General features: G+C 38.1%; 1 protein-coding gene across 1 annotated transcript in view; it reads right to left on the bottom strand.

Annotated features, from left to right (window-relative positions):
* The window catches only part of TPP2 (tripeptidyl peptidase II), a 61,384-nt gene extending 41,926 nt beyond the window's left edge, over positions 1-19,458 (bottom strand). Inside the window, exons 1-12 of the mRNA XM_014944151.1 lie at positions 19,254-19,458; positions 12,227-12,355; positions 10,986-11,081; positions 10,473-10,577; positions 9,691-9,815; positions 8,842-9,005; positions 7,008-7,162; positions 6,005-6,081; positions 5,375-5,502; positions 3,479-3,578; positions 1,448-1,596; positions 1,201-1,316 (exon numbers count right to left, since the gene is read on the bottom strand). Of these exons, the coding sequence (XP_014799637.1) occupies positions 1,201-1,316; positions 1,448-1,596; positions 3,479-3,578; positions 5,375-5,502; positions 6,005-6,081; positions 7,008-7,162; positions 8,842-9,005; positions 9,691-9,815; positions 10,473-10,577; positions 10,986-11,081; positions 12,227-12,355; positions 19,254-19,415 (1,506 nt within the window). The 5' untranslated portion in view covers positions 19,416-19,458. The remainder of the gene's footprint in view (positions 1-1,200; positions 1,317-1,447; positions 1,597-3,478; positions 3,579-5,374; positions 5,503-6,004; positions 6,082-7,007; positions 7,163-8,841; positions 9,006-9,690; positions 9,816-10,472; positions 10,578-10,985; positions 11,082-12,226; positions 12,356-19,253) is intronic.
* Between the last annotated feature and the right edge of the window lie 7 nt (positions 19,459-19,465).

Below are 19,465 nucleotides of genomic sequence, written 5' to 3' on the forward strand. Positions count from 1 at the left end.
CTAGTCAAGCATTTAAACCTTTTATACAATACAAGATGTTTAGCAGTTCAAAAGACAAGAGATACAGAATAAGAGAACTGGGTCATGAAATCCAGCCCTGGATTTAAGTAAATGAGCTGTCACAATAAACACAAATGACAAGTTCACTTTTTTGTTTTAAAAAGACATCCTTCCATCTCGCTTTCTACTATTCTACTGATTCCAAAAATCTTACAATCTCTTCTACTTCACAGTAAGCTGCCTTCACCAGCAGACATTAGAGCACTCTCCCTTGAAACCAATGGACACACAACACCCTTAATCTCCCAGATCAGTTTTAACACGTTTTAATCACAGACTACTAAATTATCAGATATGACTGCTGCATTTTATCTTCCTGTGGCAATGTTCTTCATTTGATGTGGCTACCACCATTGTTGCCTTCTGTATCAAACTCAGTGTTACAGATGTGCTTAATGGATGTTACCTACTAAGTATTAGCATCTCCAAAACGTGAGTTTAGGGCTAAGCATTTAATATCTAGCATCTTCAAGCATGAGAGCAAAATTTCAGTTCCTCTATTTGGCTAGATGGGAGTCACTGCAGGCAAAAAAACCAGAAGCAGTTCTTTAAGAACCTACGCTTATAGAATGGGAGACTGTCATTCACTATGCCTTCACCATACAAAGGGTCACATCACAGATTTCCAAGCTACTTAGAAGTCCACAGGACAGAATGAACACTCAGACTTTTCAGTGCAGGCCAGAGCAAAGTCATCACACAACTACAGCTGTACTGCTTTGGGAACTAGCGTGGGTATCTCTGTATTTTCAGTGCCCAGAACTTACAGTTCAAGCTTTTGTCTGCACAGAACAAGTTCAACTCTCTCTGACAATAGCATAAAAACATTTTTGGACATCAGAACAGAATTTAGGCATCCAAATCCACATCCCACTTTTATGTCCACGTACTTTTTTGATCAGTCTAAGAATGTGTCTAGTTAACACATTTATTCTACAGTAACTGCATGCTGAAACTGAAAGAACCGTCTCATTCCTCCTCCTCTCCCACTACATTCCCTTCTCCCTCAATCAGATCTGAGAATCAAGTAGCATGGGAGCAAACTGAGTGAGCTTATCTAGAAAGCTACTTTTCTTTTTTTTGGGTTAGTTTTCCACTGACAGTTATTTATATGACGTTGGGGTTTTTGCTAGCAAGTACCTGAATAATACCATGTCCTTGTGCAAATACTTCTATGTTTTCAGCTTTCACTGCAGTATTTTCTAAAGCTCTTCTGACAGAATGAACAGTGTAATGGATATCATTAGCTTTGAGTCCTGAAATTAAAAAGAAGGGTATTATTGTATACAACAAAAAATGTGAAAATTACAAATTTTTTTGTTTTAGAGGAAAAAGTATCTAATCTCTATTACACTATGCATCTATATTTAACATTGTAGCACATTACCTGACAATACTAATGCAATGCCTCCACATGCATTGGGAGAAGACATGGATGTACCATTCATGAGTTGAGTTCCTCGCAGAGTCCAGTTTGGAACAGAAGCAATAGCACCTCCTGGGGCACTGATACTTACTCCAAGGGCTCCATCAGTGCTAGTGTTAAAAAAGAGTTGTTGAAAAACAAAGTTTTCTTTTTGCACACTTTATCTTGAAGTTACCTGTGCACTTAAATTATTTAACTTTAGGGAACAAGTACAAGTATATTACTTCTTTAAATCCATTAACCTATTAAACCCAAGAAAAAGCACACCACTCGGCAGCAATTTAAAATGTCACATTAATCATCAGCTATGCCTCATTTACAGTGAAAGTTTTCTAAACTTTCACTCCTTCAGTACTCTTCACCAAGTTTCAGTTTAGTTAGAAGAATATCTTCTGGGATTTGAATTAGAAAATGCACACAAATAAACCTACTAAACACTTCAATAAATAAATTAGTATTCTATATAGCCTATTTAACAGTTATTATTTTTAAAGAAAAATAGTAAAAGGGAGAGGAACACTAGAAGAGATCAAAAATCCAGATCTCTAATTTTGTATGTTGTTACTTGACTACCAGGTCAAATTCCAAATTACAATACAGAACCTGAGATAAGGAAAGCAAGGGGAGAAAACAAAAGAAAGGAACATCAAGAAGGGAATCAGGAACAGCTGGGTTTAAGCCACCTTTCTTTCTTGCCCAGCTATATTTAAGAACAGAACAAGTACCTATAGCATAGTTAAAGCAGCATCTAGCTTTCAACTGTATGAGCCACATATACTCCATCTTCCTTGCTCTGGATAGACAGAAATTGCACCACTTGACTAAGGACAGCACTGGGCCTGAACTATTAAGTTCTGTGGAGACCCAGGGTATTTTAGAATATTTATATCCCACACTAACAGCTTCATATGTTTAAAATTTGTCTCAAGAGTACTCTCAGTATGATACTGTAATGTAATATTTGGACATATTTTATGACAGCCCTATATAAACAACAGGTTCTGTATCATGACACATCTGGGCAAGCAGTGCACAGCATTATCTGCCTGAGAATCTCTACTCGGACAGACTGATCCCCTTCCCCAAGTCGGCTCTAGGAAAACCCTAGGAATGCTCCAGTCACCTGCCTGCTGCACCCTACACAAGGGGAATCCTCCTTTGGCCAGACCAATGCTAACATGGAAGCATTTGCTATCTAATAAATAGCAATAATAAATAAACCAAGGACCAACCTGAAGCTCTGTTTTTTATTTTTCCCTTCACCCAATACTACTGTAGGCTAAACTACGAAAAGTATACAGTAACTCTACAACTCAAAAGAACAATTCCAAAGTTTAAACACGAGCAAGAACTCAGGAAGAGATGCTATTCTTTTCTTTTTCTTCTGGCTACCACGTTACTATCAAATGCTTCTGAGACATTAAATAAAAATTGAAGTTTTCATTGCCCCTAAGTTTTCTTTTATAGATCTTTGAGATAGTTTTCTATAAGGTGGGGTAGAAGAGCATTTTTTTCTGCCTGCTCACACCTGCACTGGACACAAGCAAAACTCTTGAATAAGTTGTGCCATCACAGCAATGTTACTGAAGCCACAAGCAACAGCACCCCAGGAACAGTGGTGTAGTATGCAGTAGCAGTAGTTCAATACTAACAGAACAGTTAACTTCACTATGCTAACTTAATGAAATAAATGCTATGAAAAAAATAAACTTCAGAAAAAAAGTTTCCAAACAACTTTTCAACAACTTTTATAATCTCTGAATAGGTTGAAACAGCTGAAACACACAGGCTGTGCCGAGGCAATTCAGTGGTCTTCCCCCTCCTCCAGGAGTTCTAGAGTGCAACACAGAGGCCTTGCGACAACAGCAGGCTACCTACGCTCCTCCCATTGGAAAGAAACACTTTTGTTCTGGTATTAATGATGCATTTTAGATTTTGAATTATATAATCTGAACCCCAAAATAATGAATTTGTTGTTTTAGTATAACCTACCTGGGCCCTCTGGATGACCAAGTATATTGATTTGCTGGCAGTTTTTCTCTTAAAGAGTATTCAGCAACCATCATGTCAGGTGATACATAGGCACCCACACCTGTAAAAAATATTCAGGCATTTTAGATGTGCAATGAATTTTTATTAAAAGCAAAAAATATATACTTCTGTGTTTTAAATTCACTATGAGAAGAATTTTTGCTTGATATTTAAAAATGGAAAAATTTTCCATTTCATTAAATCCAGATTTTTTTACAAGGAAGTGTAAAGCAGCATTCTACACAGTAATAATGCTGATGGTCATACTGTATAATATTAAAATATTATGTAAACTTCAAAGTCCCATTTTTATTCAACTGGGATGGAGTGTATTCACCTGCTATATTTCTTTCACAACAGATCACTTTTACACGCCTCCACTCTCTCCTGCACCCCTCTGGCTGTGTTGACACTGCTAAAAATTACACCAACCATACCTCAAAGCAATCAATGTTTGTGAATTGGTTCACGTTCACATGGCTCACAGAAACACCACCTGGAGCAGATGGCCACATCCACTCAGCTCAAACACAGTAATGAGACAGTTATTACTTCCCTGTATATCAAAGCACTCAGAGCATGTAAATGACTATGTCAAAGCCTGCTGAAGTTGTGTCTTTAGAACACAGAAATGCAAGTATGCACATTGCATGCATCCTATGTACCTATTCTAAAGTGTACAGTCCTTTTTCTTTGTGCCACAAACACCATCATGATGGCAGAAAACCAACATAATGATCTGACAAACTAATCTGGCAAGGTCCACGTCCATGACATCTGTGTGAAGTAAGCCACCCTGCCAATTCTATTTTGCTTTATCCTCAAAAACCAAAACCAAACCCCTATCTGGTTCACTCCAGATGGAGGACAACCAGCAAGCTACTTTGCATGCAGAGTGAACGATCACCCAGCCCCTAGAGTGATACAAGTCAGCTGAATTGCAGATTAACTTTTAGAAAGTAATCAGCGTTAATTCTACTAGCTGTCCTGAAATACTGTCTCTCCAACTTTCAAGTCTACCTGCTAGTCTCCTTGCATGAAAATTCTGAGATTTGACAGGCATCTTGTGTAATGCAGTAATGCAGCATCAGAGGATTTACATAAGAATTAAGACTAGGGAAATTAACCCCAAATGCTAGACACTTTGCTAAGTCTTATTCCTTAATCTTTCACTGAAATATCAAAAACATACACTAGCCCATCAGAAAAAAACATTTATTATGCCAGTAATAGACTCTCACAGAAGCAACACTGCAGCTGAAAGAATTCTTCCCCTAGGAGGACTTGTCATCATGGGACTACTGTATATCAAAATTTAAAAGTTTCGTTTTACTACAAATAGAAATTAGAGTATCTGATGAAAACAATCTAAAACTGGTTCTGAAAATTTTGAAAGCATTACAAAACTTTCCAGAAAATTAATTAGAATCCAATTTACTTATATTTTTTACAAGTTGCATTTATCAGCAGCTAATGGTCTGAGTGAAGTGGTCTGCTCAGACAGTTACAGTTAAAACAGTAATCTTGGAATCTTCAAATAGGTCAGACCACAAAAACTACTTTTTCAAATTTTATACACAGCCACAAAGACCATCCACCTCCTACCTTTGTTTTCTACATAAGTAAGGTCTTGAATTTAAGACAACGACAATCTAAATTTTTATACCTGAGCATAGAGCAAGTACCTTCCCCAGAATTAATCTTGTAGCCCAACAGTCTTAGATATTTTTTTTTTAGATTTAGTTCAGCAATCAACCAGTGATCTCAAACATGTAACACAAGTACAAAGCTTAAAAAGACAGAAGCTGTATAATGTAATGTTTTTTTCTTTTTTTTTTTTTGAAACAAATTATTTACCTATTACACTAGATGTAGTTCCACCAGGACATCCTACTGTAGAAAGGCAAGGGCCATTATTTCCTGCACTTGAAACATAGATTATATTGTGCTTCCACACGGCTTCATTAATTACTTCACAAATTCTCCTGATGCAAGAGAAAATAAATAAAGTCATTGAATCAACAATATTGCTTTCTTCCCACAGGGCAAAACTCCCACTTCTAGTAGAATCTCTGTGACCAGCCACAGAACATGGAATATTATGCAGCCTGCTTCCCACCCCTAGCAGAGGCGGTTCCACTACAGAGACTGACCACAGAAAACATCTCCTGGCTTTAAAAAGGAGGAACAGTCGCGTAGCAGTATTAGGGCTTCAAAAAAACCCTACAGATTATGTTGCATTCCAACTACAAAAATTCCTTATTATAATAAAATATTCTTTGCATTATAAATCAGTAGCACTTCTGATAGGTTTACTTAAGTTTTGAAGATAATTGAAAATTTAAACTGCAACAGTTTAATGTATATGAATGCTTTGGGCCTGGGCAATTCACTCGTAATGACAGTCTATTTACACAAAGCTCAACAAACGTAATTCCACTTCTGTGATACAACAATACCCTATATGTTATCCAGAGTGGTACTCACCCAGAATTTGGCCAATGTGTTGCCTCTCCATAGCTATAGTTGACAAGATCGCATTTGTATTTTATTGCTTCTATCATCTGATAAAGTAAAAATAAAAGCCAAAATACATACTAGTTATAGAATAAGTCACTTAAGGAATAGCAAAAAACATCTACTTCAACACATATGCTACAGATCTAATAAAAAGGGATAAATTTATTTTGACTCTATAAAAGAAAATAATTTCATTTACTTCAATCAGTTAAGTGGTATTTTCCCAGTGAACAAAAAAGCCCACTCCCTGAACAGTCTTATTTCTGCCATGTTCCAAACTATGAAGTCAGACATTACCTTAAGAGAAAACTGAAGACATTGTTACTATTGTCTCAAATGTTTTTCCTTAATAACATAAAATTCTCCTTTCCTTTGCAGTTTGCTTTAATTCCAAAAAGTCACAAAAACATCACTATACATCTTCATGTTGCCATAACAAGATATTCTATGGGCCACAAATATAATTTCCTATTTTCAGATCATTTTCTTGTGTAAAATTTTTCCCTATCAACTCACTATATGAAAAAAGCTTTGGGCCTTCCATTGTTAAAAAGGAGTATTTTTCCTTACTCTTAAGAAACAGAGTTGAAACAAACTCAGCCAAATAGTTAAATAAATCTAGAACAGAGACTAGTATTTAAGATTTATTTAAGTTATCTAAGTAACTATAAAAAGTTACACTCACAACACAGAACAAGGAATATTAAGTCTTGTTTTATATTAAAATAATATTCTTAGAGATGTTTAAATATATTCTGCTTGGGTTTGTGTGGTTTTTTGGTTGGGTTATCTTTCTTTGTTTTGGATTTTTTTGGGGGGGATGTTTGGTTGTTGGGTTTTTTTTATTGTTGGAAATATTCTAGAACCACAGAAACACAGCCTATAAGTAAGTAAAGGAGAAAGTGTTCCACAATATTCTACAATTAAGTCACACTGCTGAGATTAATCATTTATTCAGTGAAATACCCACAGCTCTTATTAGACCAGTGCCAGTTTCCATTGTACTCAGTCTCGTATCGCCAATCTTGATTGCCAGAATCTGAGCTCCAGGAGCCACACCATTTCGTTCCGGTTCTTCTGGAAAGTACCCAGCTGCAATACTGGCTACGTGTGTTCCGTGTGCTCCTGAGCAAACGAAAAGTTGTATCACTGTACGTTCAGTGAACTTCATTTTTAGCAGTTTAATACACTACAGCTCAATTCATTTTCACTTATTGAGCTATAAGCATATAAATCCAGTCTGCGGCCAGTTGCAAGTGGTGTTCCCCCCTGTATTGGGGCCAGTTCTGTTTAACATCTTTATCACTGATCTGGACGAAGTGATCAACTGCACCCTCAGTAAGTTTGCAAACGATGCCAAAGTCAGGCAGCAGTGTTGCTCTACTGGAAGGTAGGAAGGCTCTACAGAGGGATCTGGCCAGGCTGGATCAATGGGCTGAGGCCAATGGTATGAGGTTTAACAAGGCCAATTGCCAGGTCCTGCACTTGGGTCACAACAACCCCATGCAGAGTTACAAGCTTGAGGAAGAGTGGCTGGAGAGCTGCCCGGCAGAAAAGGACCTGAGGATGTTGGTCAACAACTGAATATGAGTTGGTAGTGTGTCCAGGTGGCCAAGAAGGCCAACAGCATCCTGGCCTGTATCAGGAACAGCATGGTTAGTAGGACTAGGAAAATGATCATCTCCCTGTACTCAGCCCTGGAGAGGCCCCACCTCAAGTACTGTGTTCAGTTTTGGGCCCCTCAACTACAGGAAAGACATTGAGGTGCTGGAGTGGGTCCAGAGAAGGGCAACGAAACTGTTGAGGAGTCTGGAAGCTGGGGTTGTTTAGCCTGGAAAAAAGGAGGCTGGGGGGGAACCTTACTGCTATGACCTCATTTCAGATAATTGTAGAGAGGCAGGAGTTGGTCTGTCTCTTCTCAGCTTTTTGAGAGGAGAAAGGAGGCAACAGGCAGAGAGAAAGGAAGTATTAACTTAATTCCACTAACAGAAATTACTTAAAAAGGTCAACACTTCCTACTCAAAGTTATGAAAATTATACCAGAGATGACAGATAGTGGGGATTAAGAGAAAAAACCAAAACATTAGAACTAAAACTGCACAGAAGTATAAAAAGGAATCTCTCAAAAAAATTACAATTGATTTGGAAGCCAGAATTGCTCCTGTTGTTCTACTGCGATGGGATAGTTTCTTGAGAAGTTAAGAGCATTTTTCAAATCAAATACCAGCACAACCACTCAGGATGCTTCCAAAACAAAACATGATTATGTAGAGAAAATACAAATATGGGTTCAGAGTGGTTGGAGCTATAGCTACAGTGATACGTGCCATCACAAAACAGTTTGGATAAACCAAAATAAAGATTAATACCCCTTTTATTCATGGATGTCTTATTTAAGATTCTTAAATCATACAAGCACAAAGGTCAGCAACTAAAAATCAGTAACTCTATATTTCAGAAGCAAAAGAAAAAAGGTATTTTCAAAGGAGGTTCTCTCTATTTTAGGTTTTAAGATACAGGAACATCTTAAAGACTACCTAAGTATAAACACTATGTGTACATGCATATGAACACAAAGTTCACAATATTTCAGACAAAAACGCAAGCAAGTTTGGAAATGAGCTGTCATTATAGGTTTAATTCAGCAAATCTGAACATTGATCTTGACTGCCATAGTAATGAATGCTGTATTAAGACAGCTGTCTTGAGCCATCCCAAGTATCAGAATCAGGACCCAACACAAATTGTTGCTTCTCATGATACCTATTCAGCAGCAAAATTCTCTTAAGATTACTTTCACTTACCTCCACTTGTCACAATGGAAAGAAGATTTCCATCATCATATATATTCACAGAATAATTCAACATTTCAGATGTTCCAAAAGATCCGTATTCCTGAGCCTCTTTGTAGGTTCTTAGTACTGTACAGCTAGATAAGTCACCAGTCTCACTTGTATCTATGCAGGCTCTGTTGATAAAAACAAAAAAAAAAAAAAAGGCAATTTTCCAGCTGCTGTAAACTTTTGGTTACCTTCTGTCTCCCAGCAATAAGTACTGCAAAGACTTCCAGAAGCCTGGTTCTATATTTATGGTATCTTACTTCTGTAAGTCAGTATTTTCAAATGTGGTTGTTTACGCTTAGATCCAGAAACTAAACAGATCTCCAAATAAACTGATTTTCAAATGCTACTAAATGCAAATAAATCTGTCTTTGAAAAGCAAGCATATGGAAATTCAGGCAATTTCTTCAAGGAAGAAATTTTACTAGAGCTAGCTGGTATGATGCACATCATACAAAGTCACAAGAAGTGCAGTAATACACCCTGAAGTTTGTGCACAGAGTTCTAGTTTGGGTTTTTTTTTTTTTTGTTTTCCTATCACCAATTGATACTCAAAATTATTTTACTCTGCCTCAGAAGAAAATCCCACAAGTTCACACTTATCATGTCGTCTTTAATAAGACTTCATTCTACCCCATCTTCATTTGGGATTGGAACTTTGTCATAAAACTCAAGCGATACAGTAGGATCATTTTAAAGCAAATCATATTTAAGACCTCTATAAAGAGGGTAGATTTTTAAGTTAACAGTCTTCAATGCAAGATGTTGTTTTAGGTGTAGAAAAAGACATTTTAGACAAGTTTATGCATTTACCTCCAGGTCTCACCGTCATTCCATACTACACAATCATATACTGGGCCAGGATCACTGTACTTTTTCTCAAAAGAATTCAATAGTTCCACCTGATTTTGAAGTTCTTCCTTTAATAGCTTATTTACCTAATTAGGCAAGAAGAACACAATTAGAGTATTTCTGAAATTATCATGAGATAAGTAATGCTATATTCCTTTCTGATGCTACACATTTGTTCCACTATTTCATCAAGAATGTAAGACCACTCTAGGAGTCACAAATACCAAGCAGTTCAATGGACTTCAACAGCGCACTGTTTAATTTTGGCCTATTATGTACAACTATTTCAAATTTCTGTAACATTTAAAGCCCTCATTTTTTTTCCAGATTGTTAAATGATACAGAAGGGACTTGAGGTATATCTGATACCTCACTGAAATAGTACCTAGTTTACAAAAGAAAGGATATGTTTAGAAGATTCCAACTTTAAACACAGCAGGATGACTGCCTCAAAAAAGAGCTTATTAATTTAAAAATAAAATTTATGAAAAATATGCTACCAAGTTTTTTTAAGTAATACCTGTTTCGTATTTGACAAGTTTAGAAAGTTAACAACACTAAGCAAGTCAAACAACCATCCGTATACAGACTTTTTATATTAATCAGATACACTGCTAAGTTATCTGTCAGAATAATCACAAGCATCTTTCCTTCGCTGACCTAATAAAATATTTTAATCCTCTCAACCAGTAACAAACTGTTGCAAACAAAAAGTTTACAAATTTATTTATACTTATACAAACCTGGGAGGGAGAGCTATGAGCAGCATCAAATTCTTCTTGTTTTCTACAGGCCTCTGCTAAAGCCAGTCTGTGAACAGGATCCCAGAGCTTTTCCTTGCGTTCTTTCTGTAAAATAAAACCAGGTTCCTAAAAATACTGACAAATACATCTGCCAAAGTATGAAGACTACAAAAATAAATTTTAAAATTCTGATTTGAGATGCAGAAAAGTTCAGTACAATACTAACACATCAGTTGCTACACAGAAAAAAGAAACAGGTATCAGTAATTTCTAGACTTTTGGCCTCAATGGACCATTGAGAAGAGGACAACCAGGCCACCTCCTGTTCCTCTGAAAAATCACGGAAGAAATGAATCATGTCAAGACTAAACAAAAATCAGTGAGAGAATAGCTCTCAAGCTCTCGCTAGCAGCCTACATGTTAATAAGTCCCATACAGTAGTCTCCTAGAAAAACTTAAGAATCACAACAGTGAAATATGACCATACACCAGAAGCAAAATTTAATTCCTTACCTGAATCCTCTCCTTAAGAGCTTTAGGATAGATATCATAGCCATTTTTAATGCCAATGTGATATTTGCCTGAAGGATTTACCCAGTTTGCTGGAATCTACAGAAAATTATATTCAGAAATAGGTTAACTAATGGCTTAAAAAAAAAAAAATAAAAATAATATCAATCAACACTGTATAAGCAAGCTTAGCAGAACAAACTTGCAAATATTGCCAATTTAATTCCCTGTCTCCATGAGAGGAACTACTGTGCTAAGTTTCAACATGACATGGCAATTTCAGTATCAATCCATGTGACACTGCCATTGAATGTCTATAAGTACCAGTTGCCCCGATACTCTACTTTTAAAACAGCAGTGACTTCATTGGACAGCGGTCGATGGAAATAATAGCACTATAAATGAAAAGAAGCACCCTAGCACAAAGGAGTATTACAGTCAGAAGTCACAACAAACATCTGAACATCTAAATTCATAACTTCCTGCAATTTAGACTCTGTGTATATCCGATCCACTATTCCTAGTGACAACAGCAAAAGAGAATAACAGATTCACCTTTACAAGCATATTCTGTGCAAAATTCAGAAGAAAGCTGATAGCATGGAGAGATCCAAATATTTGATGTCCCCATATCACCTCATCAATCTAACCAGCCAAGCAAGAACATGACAGCAACATCAGCAGTTCTATGTAGCTGAGACCTCTTATAGATCTTATTGTTCCTTTCTGAAAACCATACACCATTTCTATTCTATTCATAGTCAGAATCCAGTGAGCCTACAACTAAGGCCTCACAGATCTTTCAGTCTCTAAGACTTTTTACCATAAGCTTAACATGATTCCTCCAGTAGTCTATACAAATTTGGAAAATACTAGCACTTTTAAAGACAGAAACTGTGTCTGATATTTTTAAAGCATGTTAGCATGTTTTCTTCAGTCAGCTTCCAAAACTGTATCAGATACCAATTTGCACAAAGAATAATTAAATGATTATCAAGCCCCCAACAAAACTCCGTATACACCCCCATTAAGCTATAAAGAATATTTAATTTAAAGACATATGAAAAGTAAAAGAAATGGCAAGCAATCCGTATGAAGATGAGCAAATATAGTATTAGTTTTGGATAAAAACTAACTACAAGGAATTCAGTTCTGCAGAAATCAAAATAGGGGCTAAATTTGTTGTTAAACAAGAAAGAAAGAAAAAGATGCCCAGTGGTGTCTCTCTACCACCAAATACTCACCTTTAAAGTTCTTCCAGAAAGACCGGTAATTTCCCCATCTTTAGGTTCTACAATGGTACATGTAGTTACATCACCACTGCCTGTTGTGTCAATTATATCAATTATCTTGGGTTTCCCATCGGTTGTAATCTGAAAAAACGAGCACAGAAAAATTGCAAATGTAGTTATTACTCTCTAGCATACAAACCAGGAAATTTTGCATTTTTATTAATAAAAATGCCGACTACCTTCCTTAAGCACCCAACCTTTAACTGAAGGTCATAAAACCAACTTGAAATTAGTCAAATTTTCAATTAACTAAAGCAATGTGTCCATCTTTCTGGTTTACAGAAAATCACTAACTCATTTCTAAAAAGGATTTAGAAAAGAAAGAAGTAAACACAATGTATCAATAAAAGACAGAAGCCTCAATTTAAAACCAAGCCCAAATTTGCAAATCCATTTGCTAAAACTATTACTTGTGTTCAAAGATTTGCTGCATTGCTTCCATCTCACCATTCTGGCCAAATTTTACAGTAATGAGTGCACAACTCTAACAAAATGAAAGGTGTTGAAGTACATGCACTCACAAGGTTAAGTCTCTTAACTGAGCTTAAACTTAAAAGGAATATAAGTTACTATCAACTTATTTTTACTGTTTCAGGGATTTTGCTTCAGGTTTTAACCAATTTGAAGTGTTAGGAGCTATGCTTATACACACCTAATGCTATATAAGGAGTATTTTTACCAGAAGGAGAAAAGAGAGTTGACTAGCTAAGAAGAGTTTACAAGCATAAACTTAAAGTCTCCTCAAATTAAATGAAAACTAGCCCTGATGGACTTTATAGTAGTTGCAGGCAACTACATAACACCAAAAAAGAAACCACTAACCTACCTAAAGGTCCTTTCACCTAGAAAAACCTTCTACACAGTTACCAAGAGTGTGATTAAGATTATTTTTTTTTTTTACCATTTAGCAAAAATACTCAACGTTATCTTCTTGTAATAACATTTCATTTAGTAGGCATTGTACAAGTTCATACATCAAATAAACTATAGTCCATATATAGTAATATTTACTTGAAGGGCAATAGAAATTCAGAGGGCTGGAGCACCTCTCCTGTGAGGACAGGCTGAGACAGTTGGGGTTGTTCAGCCTGGAGAAGGCTCTGTGAAGACCTTATTTGCAGCCTTTCAATACTTGAAGGGGGCTTATAAGAAAGATAGGGACAAATTTTTTAACAGAGCCTGCCACGATAGGATGAAAGGTAATAGTTTTAAACTAAAAGAAGGTAGATTCAGACTAGATAGAGAGAAGAAATTTTTTACAATGAGGGTGAGGAAACACTGGAACAAGCTACTCAGAGAGGTGGCAGATGACCCATCCCTGGGAACACTCAAGGTCAGGTTGAACAGGGCTCTGAGCAACCTGATCCAGTTGAAGATGTCCCGACTCATTGCAGGAGGGTTCGACTAGACGACCTTTAAAGGTCCTTTCTAACCCAAACCATTCTATGAGTCTACAAACTGGCCATATGCACCTATTTTTACAGTTCTACATTAAAGATTAATTCAAAAAAAGAAAAAACAAATCAATAATCTTCCCAACATCTTCTATACACTAACAGCACTGAAAGTTAAAAAAGCTTCTTGTTCAGAAAAGCAGCAATACTTGCTGTTTTCTACCATTTAAATATTTGGTATTGTGCCTTTATTCTTTGTCAATAATTTTGATGCTAGAAAACATATATGGCAGGTAGCTTTGCTCAAATCATGAATTCAGCTGCTGGAAGCTTTCAACATGATCAAGCTGTTTCACAAAAGTCTTGCTGTTGCTGCCAAAAAGACAACAAGGGTCAAGCTTTTTATTACTCCTCAACAAACAAGGATAAATATTTCTAAGGTCTCAAATTCTCACAGTTTAAAAAGAAACTAGCCAGAAACCAACTACTCCCCCCTCAACGCAAAAAACCCAAAAAAACCCCTCCCCCAAACAAGCAGAAAAATATCACAACCTCCCCCCAGATAAAAACAGGTTTAAACAGCTGAAAAAAGCCCCCAAAATCAAACCCATTGCAACCATAAAAAGGACATTAGTTTCATTCCCCAAAGGTAACAAATACTGCTTTAGAAGAGGGTTGTTAAGGGAGAACTTCCACTGCAGAAACCAACACTGCTACTCTGCTCACAGAAATTCACGTTCAGTTTAAGAAAATTGTTAAACCACATTAACCCGGTAAAACATCTACAGAAAAACAGTTATACTGTAGTGAAAATTTACTTGGAAAACACGGCGTGGAAGCACTCAAACTATATAATTTTCTAGTGTTTGTAATTAATGCCTTCAAATGCTAGTCTCCACTCACAGAAAAGTCAAGAGCTGCTCCATTAATAAAGCAACTACAAGCCAAACCTGAGATGATCAGAATTGGATATTTTTTCAATGTGCCTCTAATCAAAGTGAATTATCCAGTGATCAAGGCACAAGAAAACAAGAATGAAAATGTAATCCATGGCGACTTGTTTGAAGCAGACAAGTTACACTGCAACAGGTGGCCAGAACACAGATTTATGCCATAGTGAGCTTGGGTAGTTTTAAAAGTTGTTTCCTAGCCAGGAAGACAATGCACAACCCCTACACTACACAGCTCTTTGCCTCCTGGCTGAACAGCCAGTCCACATGTGCACGTGAATTTGTACAATAAGAATCAACAAATCAGAGTCTTTCAGCCAGACTTAAGAAACTCAGAGTTTCAGGTGCAAAGGTCCAAGGTTCAATTCCTAATGGCAACGATCCAGACCAGTCCACGGTCATTTAGTGCAAGTAACTGATACGGCTTCTTCTGACATGAACTGTTGTTTGGCACACTGCCCACCACTAGTAATGCTAGAGTGAAACTCAGTTCAACTGGGTTTTTCTTTTCAAGTCTTGTAATTCTGAGGAAAAAAGATAATCATAACCAAAAAAAAGAAATCAAGTGAACTTGATCAATTCTTGTGTGAACAGAAGAATCCTGAAGAAATTAATTTATTATGGACAGAAGGTACATTTCAGTATCTTTCACATTAAAATTCAAAAATTCATACAATTAAAAATATTTTGTAGTGTATTTATAGCAAAATCCTACCTTTAATATCACAGTTTGCCCACAACCATTTGAAAAAATAAATAGTCTACTAGGTTATAATTGAAAATGTTTTTGTTGTTTATACATTTTAGTTTGAAAAAACACACTTTCATGTTAGCTCTGACTTTGTAAAACAAATAAATCAGTAAATTGAGCACATCAAAACCAATCTACCCATAATCTCGGCATCTCATTGATATAATAGAAGAGCACCAGGATCTGTGACAATCCCAAATTAAAAGGCAAAGCCAGGTGCATTTGAGTGCTTTTTTGCCAGGCTATACAAACTTACTGATTCTAACTGACAGCTATTGCAGCAACAAGAGATGAACAACTTCTTCAGCACTTTGGTCACAGGACAGCTGATCATCATCACAAATAAAATAATTTTCAAGCTTTTTTCTTTTAAACTCAGTGCTGAAATGCAAATAAAACTGAACTAGCTGCTACTACTAAAAAGGTCTTCTCATAAAAGTACAAGCTAATTTTAGTAAATAATACTTTCAACAAGCACTTCATAAATTGAGCAAAATTGCAAGAAGCAGATGAACTGACTTATCTATCCTGAAACGTAAAAGGAAGTGACAACAGCAACAGGGAAAGGACAGGGCGGGGTTGAATAAAGACTATACACACACAACCACAATGCTCCATTAAATATATCTTATGTGCCCACCTAAAATTTCACCAGTCACTGTGCCTTAATGAGTTACAAGCTATGACTCAGCAGATAACAACAGGAAATCAATTCAGCCAAGAGGGGAAAAAAACTAGCATGAAAGAAGCAGACAAACTGAACTTTACAGTTGGCATCAACAGCTCAAGTGTAAAGCAATAGCAAAGAAGATGAAAAGAGTTCTCTAGAGGGCACTGGCTACAAAAGATTCAGAAAGAAAACAAAGTACATACAAGTCAGATTAACATGCTGTGTGGCAAAGCAAGCCAACCAAAATCAATGCAAGAAGGTTTTTTAAACCCAGTAACTATTCTGTCTATAGCAGCAAGTGTCCAGGGATGACTGTAAACAAAATGGTACTTCCTTGTTATATTCTCTCCCCAAATCTTTTTGTCCCTCAGCATGTGATCATAAGCCATACTTTTATGGTATCGGTGTTTACAAACCCAAGCATAAAATCAACAAGCAAAGGAACCCTACCCAGGAATGAGACACTAGGGAGCTGCAAAACATGACCTGCTTTGGTTTGAATAAAACCCCCACCTTTTTCAAAACAGTAGCTCATTTTGGCCTGTAATCATTCTTGACATTAACTTGAACTCAAATTTCTAATACTCATTAACCTTGTTACATTTAATGCCTTCTCTTCCCTCTAAGCAACGGATTCAATTCTTGTATTTCTAACTCCACGCCAGGCCAAGAACTGACAATAAGACTGACAGTAAGAAAAAGCAGCAGCAGAGAAGACAGGGGCATTAAAAAAATATGAGTATATATATCTTAAGGTTACAAACTACTTGTCACAGTACAGCCATGCTGTCTCGCTGTCTGTGGCCAGGACACTGTCTCATTCCATGGAGGCAAAATGTAAACTGCCCAACGCTCCACAGAGCAAGGATGTCTTCTTGCTGAAAAAATGAAGTTATTCTACAGACTGCGTGCTGCCCACGACTCCTTTATAATTCCCTGTATCCTGTGCTATAAGCCTCCCTGCTCTGTAGTTTAGCAAGCAGACTAAGTCACGTGTATTAAATGGGCAGCATGGAAAGAGCACACAGCTTCTCTACATGTTTCTCTAACAAACTTGCTCTCACCCACCGGAAGATGAATTCCACACACAGCCCCCACCAAAGTTCTCTACAAATCTTTTACTTCACTACCTGAAATTTTATCCTCCACGCAGAGAAAACAGGTTGAAAAAAACTGGTACAGTCAACACTGAGATCATGAGGGTTCAAAAGTATCCCTTATTACCCCTTATGAGGTTCGGGTTACCTTTCTCAGAACAAAGCTTACCTCAACTGCCCATAAACTCTTTTTTCTGTTGTTGTTGACCACTCCTCATAATCTCTAGAGTTTTTGCTTTCATATGTGAAACTTCAGAGCTCATTGTTTACTGTAAACAAGTATGGTTTAATTACAATAAATTACTTAGGATTATAATACAGTGTGATTTATGCTGTTTGCTTAGCTTTACTTAACATGAGTTGCTAAATTTGCTGAAGCCTTTAGGCCACGACAGAGTTATTCTTCTTAGTAACTGGTACAGTGCTGAGTTTAGTCTTTTAGTACAGGAAAGTATTTGGGTATCACACTGATGTTTTGGCAGCATTACTCCCAAGTCTGGAACTCTTCAGTTCTCCATGTTCTGCCAGTAAGTGCAGGTACACAAGGAGTGTAAACCAGAAGATAAGGAGGCTCTAACCCTGGGCTGAAAATGCAAAACAAGGAGAGAGGAGCCTGCCCACCTAGACACAGAAAAAGCATCCAGTAAGATGTCAGAAGACCCCAGACCAAGAATCACCATTGGATTAAAAGACGTGTGGACAGCACGTGAAGAGCATGTGAGGGGCAGGTATATAGATCACAAGGATATAACTGCCCAGGGATTTCTATATATCACACCATGAACAGTGTGAGAATGCTCAGGCAGCAGCTCTTCCTTTAACAAAACTATGCACATCCCATTTATATTCACATGTCCCAAACTGTCTTTTACTGCTTTCTGGTCTGCCCACGGTATTACCTTGTTTGCTTTTTGGCTAGCTTTCTTTAAGCTTCCTAATCATTACTCCACTTACCCATAACTTTTATGCCAAAATCGCTGGCTTCATTCCAGCTTAAATCAATCAAAGTTACAGCTGCCCAGCCCCTCCTTCCACCCTACCTGTCCTCTTCCCTCATGCTTTCACTTACCTGAACCTTATACAGGGTCATTTCAGAACACCAAACTTAAGATCTGCCAGGGTTAGGTCCCTGAACTAGGTCACTTATGAGTAAAACCTATGCTTGTGCCAAAGAAAGGGTAGAAACCAACACAGACCCTGCCTGGTTAAAAAAAATAATAAAATAATGCTGTGTCCAAGTGAGTTGCATACTCTGAATAATTTCTCAAGGTTTCCTTTGCCACATCTCAGAGAAAACATGTTGACAAGAAATTGGAAGCAGCAGTGACACAAAAGGCCACATACAAACACACACGATAAAGAAGTGTTAAGAGACAAGAGTTAAAAGAGATAAAGTGCTGAGAAATGCCAAAATTTAAAATCACATATGCAGAAATCTACAAAACTGAGATCAAGATCGTAACAGCAATCACTGCACGATCTGAGCAACAAAGCGAGCAGATCCAAAAAAAGCTGGCAGAGCCAAATTTGATACAGATTGTTATTGCAATACAACACAAGAAAAAAAACACACTGAGGAAGAGAGGTATGCAAATTTTGCCAGAAATACACTTTTCATGTAAAAGATCTAACCGCCTGTTCGTAGCCTCTAGCTACCGACTGCTGAAGCAACGCTAAGGTTGAATAAAACCACAAAGTATTCTTTTATAACGAGTTCTACGTGGAAGAAGGCGGCCAGAGGAAGCCAAAACGCCTGTAAATGGCTAAAAGGGAGGATCCTGACACCAACACCCGAGGTGGCCGGTGCGGAGCCCCCCCCTGTACAGGGCTCCCCCCGCCCTCCCGTACCACGGCCCGCCCGAAGGGACGCTTAGCGGGAACCGCACGCAAACAAGCAAACAAACAAGTCCCCGGGACAGGGTCCCCTTCAGGGGCCTCCCCTGCTCCCGCCGACGCCCCGGGCCGCTCCCAGAAAAACGCCCTGGCCCCACGCTCGTCCCCCTCTCCCCATAACGCCGCGGGGTCTGCCCGGCAGGGCCCAGGTGCTCCCCGCTCCCCCCCGCCGCCCTCTGAGGGCCCGCCCGCGGCCGTGACTCAGGCCCGCCACCGCCCGTCACCTGCATGCCCGGCGCTCCGGGGTCTACGCCGGTGTCCAGCACGGCCAGCAGCACCCCCCGCCCGTCGAAGTCGGGGAAGCGGGCGAGGAAAGCGGCGGCGCCGGTCTCCTTCTTGGGCAGGAGGCCGTGGAAAGGAAACGGCTCCTCTACGGCGGCCGCCATGGTGGAGGCGGGAGCGGGGGGGGGACACACACGACTCAGGGACGGGGCCG

This window comes from Calidris pugnax, unplaced genomic scaffold (assembly GCF_001431845.1).
Source record: "Calidris pugnax isolate Ruff unplaced genomic scaffold, ASM143184v1 scaffold69, whole genome shotgun sequence".
In the NCBI taxonomy this organism is placed as follows: domain Eukaryota; kingdom Metazoa; phylum Chordata; class Aves; order Charadriiformes; family Scolopacidae; genus Calidris; species Calidris pugnax.